The sequence below is a fragment of the Paroedura picta genome, chromosome 8 (assembly GCF_049243985.1).
Source record: "Paroedura picta isolate Pp20150507F chromosome 8, Ppicta_v3.0, whole genome shotgun sequence".
NCBI classification, from domain to species: domain Eukaryota; kingdom Metazoa; phylum Chordata; class Lepidosauria; order Squamata; family Gekkonidae; genus Paroedura; species Paroedura picta.
This window is the reverse complement of record NC_135376.1, coordinates 9,161,866-9,174,064: the sequence shown is the minus strand read 5'-3', so window position 1 is coordinate 9,174,064 and position 12,199 is coordinate 9,161,866. Positions and strand designations below refer to the sequence as shown.

The following is a 12,199-nucleotide window of genomic DNA, read 5'->3' as shown; positions in this document are numbered from 1 at the left end:
TCAACCAGCTAGTGATCCCTGGCCCCAAGAGTCTTCTCTGTCCTGGCCCCCACCTGGTGAAACGACCTCCCAGAGGAGATCAGGGCCCTAACGGAACTAAAACAGTTCCGCAGGGCCAGTAAAAGGGAGCTCTCTGCCAGGCATTTGATTGAAGTCGACCAAAGCTAAGCAACATCGACTGAGTCCCTGAACCTCCCTCCTGGAACCCATATTCTGACCAACCATGAGTCTGTTAGATTGTTTACTGTTTATTGTTAGAATGTTATTTTCGATTGCTATTGTTGTTGCTACCTTTATTTGATATAGTAACAGAGCTTGATGTACTGTTCTTTGTTTTCATTCCATTTGAACCGTCCTGAGCCTTAGGGGGAGGGTGGCACACAAATGCAGTGCGATCAATCAGTCAAGTTTGAGAATGTTACTTTAAATAGAACTTGGGAGACTGACTAAAAGAGGACAAATCAACGAGGTCTGAATATCCTCAGAACACGACAGTTCAAGAAATAGAGAAATGCACTGACTGTGTCTTGAGAGTTCTCTCTCTCCCTCCCTTCTCCCCTCTGTGTATTTTATAATGGATCTGTAGTACATTAAAAGAGCAGGAGAGCTTCTCTAGTAGAGATTGTTTTATTAGCATTTCAGTTTTGCTTAGCCTATTTTGCAAAAAGCTGACCAAACTGAGGAAAACCTGGCTTCCTTTTATAATTTAAAAAGCATAAGCAGCTACCTGTTGTAATCTCATTGTATTGTGACCATTCAAAACTCAATTAACTCATCTCTGTTCATTAAAGGGAAAGTTATTGGAAAAAATGGTAAAGTAATTCAGGAGATTGTGGACAAGTCTGGAGTCGTTCGAGTGAGAATTGAAGGAGACAACGAGAATAAACTCCCCAGGGAAGATGTAAGAAATTAAATCCTTACATTTTAACTGGTTTGTTTCTGATAATCATGCTACTTCTGTTGATGGAGAAACATTTGACATGGCGGGGCAGGGAGGACAGAATTTATTAAATGAAGGCTGATCATAGCCCAGATAATAAGTACCTCCATGAAGTCTGATGTGTCAGTGGTGCCTTTTAATTCAGTGACTTTCAAATTGTGTTGGCAGTGAACTGTGAGATTACTGAGGTTAACCAAGAAAATAAATGATGGGCAAGCATCATTTGAAAACTCCTTGCCTATTTTGACCCACCTTCTGCTACACTATGTAGTTGCGAGAGAGCTTTTATGCTCCAGGTTACACTTAGGGACTGACAGAGACTACATGGGCCAATGGAGATACCCAAAAAGTTTTTGATAGGGTCCATGCTGGGTGCTTATACTCGTGTTCTTTAACTCATGGGTCTGGTGTCTCTGGTGGATTGCAGTACTGCACCTGCTAAGTCATGTCCCCTGCCCTTTTTTTTTTTTGAAGGACTTGTTTGTTTGTGCACATGTGGAAATAAGCTTGTTTCTTGCTTTCCTTTGTGCCCAAAATCAGGAGACAAGATAACTCAAAGGTAGAGAGGACTCCCCCCCCCCCAGCCAGGTTGAGGTCCCTTCCCCCACCCATGCTAAAACTCTCTTGTCCAGTCATCTGACACAGTCAGGGTGCCCCCGCCTGGTCAGTCCTCCAGCACTCTCCAAACATACTTGTGGAACAGAAAAACCCTCCCTGGCCTTCTTTCTCTCTTTCCTCATTGGCCAGCACCAGCCTGCACAGTGAAGTCTCTAATGCTCTGGGTGAATCCTTGTGGTAGAAAGACCCCCTCCACCAGAGGAAACGGATCCTTTGTGCTGCAAGCCATGGAAAGAGGTGGCTGGCATGGAAGGAAGAAGAATGCCCCATTTTTTATGGGGAGGGAGATCTCTCATTCTGGCTATATGTATTTGTCCATTGTGGTATTGTCCCTACCTCTTGTGGGTAGCAGACCATTATCCTGGACTCAATGCTGTTGATGTGACGGTTGCGTCTGTCATCTACCCCCACCCTTTTCCTTTCTAGTGGGTGTGGAATTGGGTTAGTTATATTGAATTTTTATATTGAATTTTGCCGCCATTCTTGTCTTAATTTTGTATTAATTGTATTATGTTTTATTGTGCTTTTATTGTTTTAGGGCAGTGGTCCCCAACCTTTCTGAGGCTGGGGACTGGCAGGGCAGCCGCGCATGCGCGATTTCGGCCGTGCATGACGCATTCGCGCATGCGCGGCCCTGATTCCCTCTCCCCGCCCTCCCGCAGTAAGAAGCTTCCTGGGCCGCAAGCTTGCGGCCTGGGAAGTTTTTTACTGCGGGGGGGGGGGCGGGGAGAGGGAGCCGCGCCCCGCAGGTTGGGGACCACTGTTTTAGGGGATTGGTTTTTATGTGACCTGCCTCGAGCCTCCAGGGGAAGGCGGGATATAAATTAAATAATAATGATGATTATGATGTAGTATCTTTGCTGGCACCCTGTCATGTGACTGATGGCCATTGACCTCATGGATCTGAAAGGGCAGACCATCACTGCCCTAGATAATATCCCAGAAATACATGGATGGTTCCATGGCAGATGTGCAAGGGTTCTCCAACAAAAGGGTGGATTTGAGAATGATTCCTTAAAGGCAGCTAGTTCAGAAACCCCACAGCATTACATTGTTCTTCATCCGGTGCCTGGACACCTGGCGGCTGCTGCTGCTGCTGACGTGTTGGCAACAGAATAGTACTAGCTGAAAGGTCACATTGTGACTATATTCAGCATTATAGTTTAATTTCCATTGAGAATTATATAATTCTGACTGATGTTAAGTTTATTTCTTTATAACATGCTGACAATGTAAGAGCCTGTAATCTAGAACACTTTGACGTTAGTGACACTGGACATTGAACAGCAAGAAGCTTTTGTTTCTAGTTGCTTGGGTCCTTTGCTTTTGCTCTGCTTAGAACTCTTCTACATCTGGATGTGATACCTAGATCTGGCTTGTCAGTTCTGTTTTCCCCACATGACAGACCCTGATTTCTGATTCAATTAAGGTAATGGCAAACTGTGGCTTGTCAGTCCGGGTATTGTGGCACACCATAGTGTTAAGCTTCCTTTACTCTGGCTTGCTGGGTTATCAGATTGATCCATTATTTGCTTGTGACTTCTTGAAAATAAGTACACAAAGCTTCTTTGCATCTAAGCCAGACCACTGTTCAAGCAAGATCCATGTTGTCTGCTCTGACCAACAGAAGCTGTCTAGATCTTGGCTCGAGGTTTTTCACATCAACTGCTCTCTCATCTTTTTAACTGGAGGTGTGAGGGGCTGAGTCTTGGCCTTCATACGAAGCAAAAGTCCTTCTTCTAAGCCATGGATGCTAACAATTGCATCTTTATTCCTGTAGGGAATGGTCCCTTTTGTCTTTGTGGGTACTAAAGAAAGCATTGGGAATGTCCAAGTACTTCTTGAATACCATATTGCCTACTTGAAGGTAAGTTTTTTATTTAAAACGTTTTTAAAGGCATGGCCTTTTGTGGAATAGCTATTGCTACCAGAGATCTAACTTGTAAATTTGTTAGTTGCAGATAAGTGGCCCATTCTAGATCCAGGTTCTTTTACGTTACATTGGTTGTATTATGGATTTTTTTAAAAAGCTGTATTCCATAAAAGCAGGGCATGGAGAACTGAACACTCCACATTTCATTCCACTCTCATCCTCTGTGTTGTGCATAGACAGCAGGGTGGTTGCTCTTGGGTTTAAATTGTCTGACTCTTGAGAGCTTGCTTGGTGCAATGATTAAGAACTACGGCTTCTAATCTGGTGAGCTGGGCTGAATTCCCCACTTCTCCACATGCAGACAACAGGTCACTGCCCCATTAGAGGTGTTCTCATAGAGCAGTCCTGCCGAGCTCTCTCAGCCTTACCTGCCTCACAGGGAAGAAGGTGATGTAAGCTGCTTTGAGACTCCGAGTAGCGAAAAGGAGGTTATAAAAACCAACTCTTCTTGAGTTGCATAGTAGCTGACTGTTACCAGTTCATTGATATTTACGGCTGCTGTCAGATAGGTGATACGGTCGGTAAGGTAATAAATACATGCTGGCAAAACATGCCCTCGTAAGGCAAGCTTATACTTAACTGAATATATTTTCTGACAAGTTATACTATATAGCACTCTTAGAGTTTTTTGTATTTGAATAATGTTGTCCTACCTTTTGTAATGACAATGTTACTCAAAGAGAAAACCAATCAGTCAATCGGTAATGTTCAAATCTGCACAAGACCTCGAAGCTCAGTGGGTGACTTTGGGTCAGTCACTTGCAGCATAACCCACCTCATAGGAGCATTAGAAGAACAGGGGAAGGGAGAATGGTGTACACAGCCCTAAGCTCCATGGAGGATAGGTGGGATAAGAACATGATAGATTGAGTGAGATTTAGGGACTTGAGTTGTCCAGGTACTACTGGAATGTGATTTTCGGCTCCCAGTTACAATGCAGTGGATTTGCTAACATTTGGTTGCTTTAACTGTTGATGAAGGAAGTGGAGCAGCTGCGGATGGAGCGACTCCAGATTGATGAGCAGCTGCGGCAAATAGGCATGGGTTTCCGGCCATCGTCTACCAGGGGTCCTGAAAAGGAGAAAGGCTACACCACTGATGAGAGCACTCCTTCCTCTGTACAAGGCTCCAGGTCCTACAGTGGAAGAGGCAGAGGACGGAGGGGCCCCAATTATACCTCTGGCTATGGTGAGTGTGTGTTCAACAGCGAGAGCCAGTTTGGTGATACTCCTTGTAATATAATACACTGATTTGGCTTCTCTCATTCTTGTTTGCATATCTTCAACAAGAGCCGGGCAGAGGCCAAACTACAGATGGTGCCTATGCCACATGCTAGGATACCATTGTGAACTTTTTTAAAGCATCTCTTAAAAGATGACATATGAACTTAGAACTCTAGACTAGCCAAAAGGGAATTTGAACAGTTCTGCAGGGCCTGCAAAAGGGAGCTCCTCCACCAGGCATTTGGTTGAGGTCGATCCAAACCACTGCTTCCCACAACCCCCCCAAGCCTCCCTCTGAGAGTCATTACAGATCCACCCAAACCACTGGGCCTCAGGACAAGTTAATCAATGTTCCTAATAGTCTACTATTCTACAATGTTTATTCCTATCACTATCTTGTTGTCATTGTTATTATTGTTACCACATCAATATAAACTGAGTTAATTGTACTGTTCCCATTTTATGTAAACCGCCCTGAGCCTTCAGGGAGGGCAGTATATTAAATAAATTAAATACTAGTGAAACAGTGACATGATCCTGGGTGTACATTGGGAACTATATGACAATTTTAATTCTGATTTGTTGGGGGAAGAAACTCTTCACTTCTGTGTCTGGCAGAGCTGCACATGTTTCTTTTATGACTTGAGGGCTTCTGAACTTATACTAGAACTCTGGTTTGTTGTATCTTTAAACAGTATTTTATCACCATGTTTTCCCTCTCTTTGTAATTTTTCAAAAGGAACGAACTCTGAGCTGTCTAATCCCTCCGAAACAGAATCTGAAAGGAAAGACGAACTGAGTGACTGGTCATTAGCGGGGGATGACGACAGGGACAGTCGGTACCAGCGTGACAGCAGAAGACGTCCACCAGGGGGAAGAGGGCGCAGTGTTTCTGGGGGCCGTGGACGTGGTGGCCCACGTGGTGGGAAGTCGTCCATCAGCTCTGGTATGCAGTTGAGAAATTCTTAGTTGCAGAAAGCAGTGAACTGTGAAAAGTTGCCGTATAGTTCAGTGAGAGTCACTTTCCTGCATTTTCCTATTATAAGCTTACATTTTTGTCCTACCCAAGGCTCTTGGGCTGGTGTACATTTTATGGTATACCTCCTTCATTTTATCCTCACCATCAGAAGTGAAGGCAATTTGCGTAAGGTTACCTAGTGAACTTTATGACTGTTTGGTTTTGAATTTGGATCTTCTTAGTCGCTTCAAGTGTGGCAATACTGCAGTAAACAATTAATCGCTTCTCTTTTATAGAATCATGAAGTTGGAAGGGATCTCCAGGGTCATCTAGTCCAACCCCCTGCATAATACAGGAAACTCACAAATCTTTAGCTTATGGATTAATAATAATAAAACTTAGAGGCAAAGCCCATTTCACTCAGGAAGGCAGGGTCACCAGGGCCAGCCTCCTTCTTGTGGTGCCACCTGACAGCTAGCGGCTTGCTGCAGAACGGGGCGGGCAAGCAGGCCTGGTCCTCTTCCCACTACTCCCCAGCACACAGGATGAGGTATCTGAAGCACAGTGGCTCAGCCAGGCGAACTGGGCCACTAGGGCCGGAGCTGCACTGTGGAGCATGGCTGGAAATACTTCCCCTGATCTCCAGTGAGCAAGAGAATGAGAATGCGGTGGCCCAGCCAGATGAGATGGGTCAGGCCAGCGGAGCATGGCAGACCTTCCCCCCACTCCTCTGCAGGCAGGAAACCTTGTTGCGAGCAGGGTGGGCCAGCCTTCTGCTCAGTGTCCTGGCTTATCTGAAACATCTTGCTGTGGAGTGGGGCAGCAGTTCTTTCTCCCTGCTAACTGCCCAGAAGCAGCACGAAAGTGGAGTGGGAGTGCCTTCTCCCTATGAGCATATCCCCCACTGAGGGCCAGTTGGGTTGAGTTTTACTTGGTGGTTTGCTGCGGACACAAAGTATTATTAGGGGGAAAGGTTTGGAGGGTACCAATGGAATCACTAATTTCATGTCTATGTGTCAGATTCGCTAAAGAAACTAGACAGTTGTTAAGTCCCACCATTGGGTGTTCGGGAGGGCAGGGACTCATGGTGGCATCTGCATACTCTAGGCCAGGGGTAGTCAAACTGCGGCCCTCCAGATGTCCATGGACTACAATTCCCATGAGCCCCCTGCCAGCATTCGCTGGCAGGGGGCTCTTGGGAATTGTAGTCCATGGACATCTGGAGGGCTGCAGTTTGACTACCCCTGCTCTGGGCAGTGGTTTGGGCGTGTCTGTCATGCTCCTTCTCCTTCATTAGCTTAACATGAACTGTAGACAGAGGACCTGGTCTCTAAAGGAAGATCCAGTTGATGGCAGAGACCCCAAAGGCTCTCCATAGGATGTGCATCATGGCCAAGACGGCTTCTTTCTTGAATTTCCTTTGGCAAACATTGGTCTTAAATGTGCCACAGGTGATTCTTAGTAATGCTCTTTCCCCCCCCCCCCCATCCTTGACATTTACTTTAGTGCTGAAAGATCCAGACAGCAACCCTTACAGTTTACTTGATAACACAGAGTCTGATCAGACTGTGGACACAGACGCCAGCGAATCGCACCACAGCACTAACCGGCGCAGGCGATCCCGCAGGCGAAGGACCGATGAAGATGCCGTGTTGATGGATGGGATGACAGAATCCGATACCGCATCAGTTAATGAGAACGGCTTAGGTACGTGAACAGCTTGCGAACACAACTTTAATGCGCATTTCTTTACGCAGGATCGGACCAAGAGGACGTAATTATATTGAGACTACAGTGAATGGTTCATTTCGTTGACCCGCATTTCATTCTCTTTGCTTCCCTGCACCACAGGACAATGTTGAAGTCCTTTGTAGTACTAAAGGACTTCAGTTCCAGGCTTGTTAAATTCAAACCAGAATGCCATTGGCTCCGTGGAATCTAGAAGAGCTATTTCAGGTTGACCTCATGGGACTCTGTTGTCATGAAGAAAAATTATTTCTGTTGCTGCAGGGATCCCTTTCTCCCAAATGAGAGAGATTATATGCTCATTTACACTTGATTATGCATCAAGTTTCTGCCCAGTATGGTGGGATAGTACGGTGTGTATTTTGAACTCATTGAGAGCCAGTTTGGTGTAGTGGTTTAGGAGTGCGGACTTCTAATCTGGCATGCCGGGTTCGATTCTGCGCTCCCCCACATGCAACTAGCTGGGTGACCTTGGGCTCGCCACGGCACTGATAAAGCTGTTCTGACTGAGCAGTAATATCAGGGCTCTCTCAGCCTCACCCACCCCACAGGGTGTCTGTTGAGGGGAGAGGAATGGGAAGGCGACTGTAAGCTGCTTTGAGCCTCCTTCGGGTAGGGAAAAGCGGCATATAAGAACCAACTCTTCTTCTTCTTCTTCATTCACAAGTGAATATCTTGACTCAGCTTGAGGTTAGAAAGTCCCGTGAACAAATTCATAACTTTGGGGAGTTTTGGCTCCTCACATAAGTGGACAAATGTAAAATTAACAGCCCTGTTGCCTAGGCCAGGACTTGACTTTGGATATGTTTAGTGAAGAAAAGAAGTTGGATGGATATCCAGAGCACCGAGGTTCCTGGTTTCTCCAAAATTAAGACCCCAAAGCCAAAGCAGTGGGCCTTCTGCGTACGTGGCTTTAAGGTTTGAGGTTTCAGATGGCGTGCAGTTTTTGTAGCCCGTGCAAAGGAAAAACCTTACCTAATGCAATGGAGACTGTAATCCAGGGGTAGACAAACTGTGGCCCTCCAGATGTCCATGGACTACAATTCCCAGGAGCCCCCTGCCAGCGTTCGCTGGCAGGGGGCTCCTGGGAATTGTAGTCCATGGACATCTGGAGGGCCGCAGTTTGACTACCCCTGCTTTAATCCCTGAAGCCCACAGGAATGTTTGGGATACGTATTTATATGAAGTTCTAAACAGCAGGTTGCAGTGGTGTCTTTTTCAGTGGCAAAATGTTTAAACGTGTCCAAGGTCCTTCGGTGTTCATAAAACGTCTCCCTTGAATGTGCGTTGAAGTGCTAGCAGAACGATTCCTCTCCGAGACGGTTCACCGTACGCTTTGCAATTGCAGATGATAGAGACAAAAAACCCCAGCGACGCAATCGTAGTCGCAGGCGTCGCTTCAGGGGTCAGGCAGAAGATAGACAGCCAGGTAACTTGAGTAAAGACCGGGGCGGCCTCGGGTCACGAGCATGAAGGGGGGAATGCCCGCTGCTTACGTTGTCCTTCTTTAAACACGTGTGAAACTGCCTGGTGTAAATGATTGCGTAATAACTAATCAAAGTGTCATCTTCGTTCACTTTTATGCTGTCTAATGGAACTAATGTTGATATCTCTTATCTGGTATCCTTCCAATGCGTAGAGCAGCGGTCCGCAAGCTTTCAGCCGCTGCGGACCGCTGCGGTGGAGTGGGGGGAGAGGGCGGCCCGGGGGCCCACGCACGCGCGGCAGCCCCAGCGCAAATGCGCATGCGCGGACTGCCGCGCATGTACGTTTTCGCCCAGCAGGGGCGCAAACGCGCGTGCGCGCCGCTGCTATGCCGGCGGCCGTGGCTCCCCCTCGGGGGGGGGGGAGGGAAAAAGGAGCCGCGGCTCGGCACCGGGGACCACTGGCATAGAGTGTCTGTACTTGAGCCCTTTTTCTTTTGAATTCGGCCACGCATCTAAGGATGTTGGTGTCTGAGGGTTATGCCCAGTTGAAAGATGGGTGATTATCTGTCTCTTCTGAGTTATATGAATGCTACTCAGATTGGATGGGGGCTTGCATGATTTCTGCCTGTCCCATAACTGACTTGATCTAATAATGACTCTGTCCTTTTTAAGGACACAAGTAAATGCAGTGAGTTGTTGTTGTTTTTTTTTTACACAGTACTTGCATGTTCTCATTTGGTATTGCAGCTTGATGAATTTTTAATATGCACTAACATCTTATATCCTCTGAAGATCTAAAAGTGTTTTATGCAGCTACTCTAAATGTGTCGTGCTAAGTAGCTTTGGGATGATTTCTTTTAAAATTATCCCACGTCTTACTGAAAAACGATCATCTGTGGTATTGCCACCTCTACCCCACCCCCTGCCAACCTTTCCCCACAGTGAACTTCCTTTTGACGATTAAGGCAGAGAAGAAGTTTTGAAATGCATTAAATAATTAGAGAAGATAGGGTTTTATATCAGTGGACGTTATCTTAATTCAGTTCTACAAAAAGCCTTCTGCGGGGGGGGGGGGCTGGATACCTTGAAACCACCAATCAAAAGACCTTCTGAAATTTCTATTTTAAAATTATTTGCTCATCTAAATTTGTTACAAGATTGCAGCAATTTTGTCCCTGCTGCAGGAGTTATAAAGTGATGGAAGGCCCTTGAAGTTCCTGTAGAACTTGTAGAATTCTATCCCAACAGGATTAAAGATTAAACCAGTTAGAATGTGACCCAGTGCCTGTTCCGTCTCTCAGTATGTGTTCACGAATCTACAGATTTTTCCTGCTCCACAGCAGCTGTCAGAGGCTACTTTTATTATCATTTCACACTTCTCCCCCCCCCCCTTGCCCTTTAGCTGGCTGTTCTTGTAGATGTGCCGTCATCCAAAGAGAACAAGTGACAGCGCTCCTCTCCTGTGGAGGAGTAAAGGGAGTCAGATTTGCTTGTTTCTCAACTGCTTGTTCCAGCTATAAAGTATGAATTCACGAAGTTAAAGAATCAAGCCGATTGATTCACCAAGTCATTGTTCTGGCAGTGGCTCGCCAGGGTCACGGGCAGACAAGGGAGGTTTCTCAACGCTTGTTTGAGATCCTTTTTTCATAGGCAATGCACCCAGGATTGACTTCAGGTGCTCTGCAACAAAGCTGTGGCTTCTCGTCATCAGAAGAATCCCCAACTAAGTGTGATGCTCAGAACTGGGCCCCCAGCTGAAGCCACTTGCTGGGACCCGAGTACCCTCATCCGTATAGAGTGCAAGACATGTTTATTATTCTCCAAGCTTCTTTTCACAATCTTAGCGGCGTTAAGATGTCTTCATTCTCTTTGAAGAATACCTTTGAGTTAAAAGCTGCAAGCATTTTACTAGTCATCTAGTAAAACGGTAAGGGGACGGGACGCAACGTAAGCCACAGAACAAAGTTTGAGTCCAGGGTACAAAGTTTTATTCAAGGCTTGCAGTCGGAAGAAGTGTGCATACATACAAAAGCTTATATGTTGAATAAAACCTTACTGGTCCTAAAGGTGTCGCTGGACTCGAGGTTTGTTCTGCTGCTTCAGACCAAATGAATGTAAGGCACCTTGTTTGAGGGGGGAGAGCGAAATGAGGAAACCGTGAAACGCCTTTGAAATCAGCAGACATTGTCCGCTCTGGCTGAGTTCTGAGGATAAAGTTGCTAATACTGATTCTGTTAATAGTCATTTTGGATCCTTCAGATTTCAGTAGAGCCTCAGACTAGAAACCTGTATGTTGAGCAATCTGATGCTGGCAACATGTGCCACCCAGTTAACTGTTCTTCGAGTCAGGGAGTTTGATAAGCATCTTTTGAGGCAGCACCGAGCTCCATTGACGAGGTGGTGGCGGGAGACGAGAAAGGGAAAACGTTTCAATGCGTCTACCTGAGCCTGCGTTGGCAATACAATATTTTAATCATGAGTTAATTTTGAAAATGGTGTTTGCTTTTCCCCCTCACAGTCACAGTTGCTGATTACATATCAAGAGCAGAATCTCAAAGCAGACAAAGGAATCTCCCACGGGAAACGCTGGCCAAAAACAAGAAAGAAATGGTAAGAAAAAGGAAAGGCAACCGAACATGCTCAACCCTTAGCTTGTGTCCTTAGTTGCTTTAAATTAAGGCACAAGGAGTAGTTCACTGACCGCAGACAGCCCAGTTAATTTGGTGTTCAGAGAACAAGGATATGCATGTATTTGTGCCTGGAAGAACGAGCAGAGGTCCTGATGATAAATTGCCTAGGGGTTGTAATTCTAGAGCTTCCAGAATCCTAGATAGTTCTGAGCCCTCAGTCAGCTACACCTGAAAGCCGTGAGGGGAAGCAGGCTTGAGAGAGAGATGTACGCAGCATTTCAGAATTCGAGAGAATGGCACAACCACATCCATTCTCAACTCATGCAGTGAAGGTTTAGTGTGTTAGGAGGAACAGTTTCAGAGAGTAGCCATGATGATCTATGGTAGAACTAGGTTCAAGCCCAGTTAGCCCCCTGTAGATGAATAAGATTTTCAAGGCATAAGCTTTTGAGAGTCAAAACTCGCTTGGCCAAATAAAGATGGGTCATCCTCTGCCTTTGCGGGCACTGTCCGTGTATGGAATGCATTGCCATAGAGATTTGCACTGGGAACAAATTAACCCACAGATACCACTTGTAGCTTTTCTTGCGACTCCAAAAGTACAATAGAGCTGGAAGAATAGCAAAAAAAACTCTGTGGAACTCCGGGAGGGACAGGTACTGGCTTGTTAATGGGGTTCCCACATGGTCTCGTTGCTCACGGTAGGATTTACATTTCCTTTTAA

At 45.9% G+C, this 12,199-nt stretch overlaps 1 protein-coding gene across 5 annotated transcripts in view; it reads left to right on the top strand.

Moving 5' to 3' along the window:
• Window positions 1-12,199, top strand: part of FXR1 (FMR1 autosomal homolog 1) — a 40,324-nt gene that overhangs the window by 27,092 nt on the left and 1,033 nt on the right. For 2 of the 5 annotated variants that reach the window (XM_077348301.1, XM_077348305.1), the window contains exons 10-16: window positions 792-901; window positions 3,339-3,425; window positions 4,472-4,679; window positions 5,454-5,660; window positions 7,179-7,379; window positions 8,767-8,847; window positions 11,364-11,455. In XM_077348301.1, coding sequence (XP_077204416.1) covers window positions 792-901; window positions 3,339-3,425; window positions 4,472-4,679; window positions 5,454-5,660; window positions 7,179-7,379; window positions 8,767-8,847; window positions 11,364-11,455 — 986 coding nt within the window. The remainder of the gene's footprint in view (window positions 1-791; window positions 902-3,338; window positions 3,426-4,471; window positions 4,680-5,453; window positions 5,661-7,178; window positions 7,380-8,766; window positions 8,848-11,363; window positions 11,456-12,199) is intronic. The other 3 variants (XM_077348302.1, XM_077348304.1, XM_077348303.1) reach the window with 3 other exon arrangements.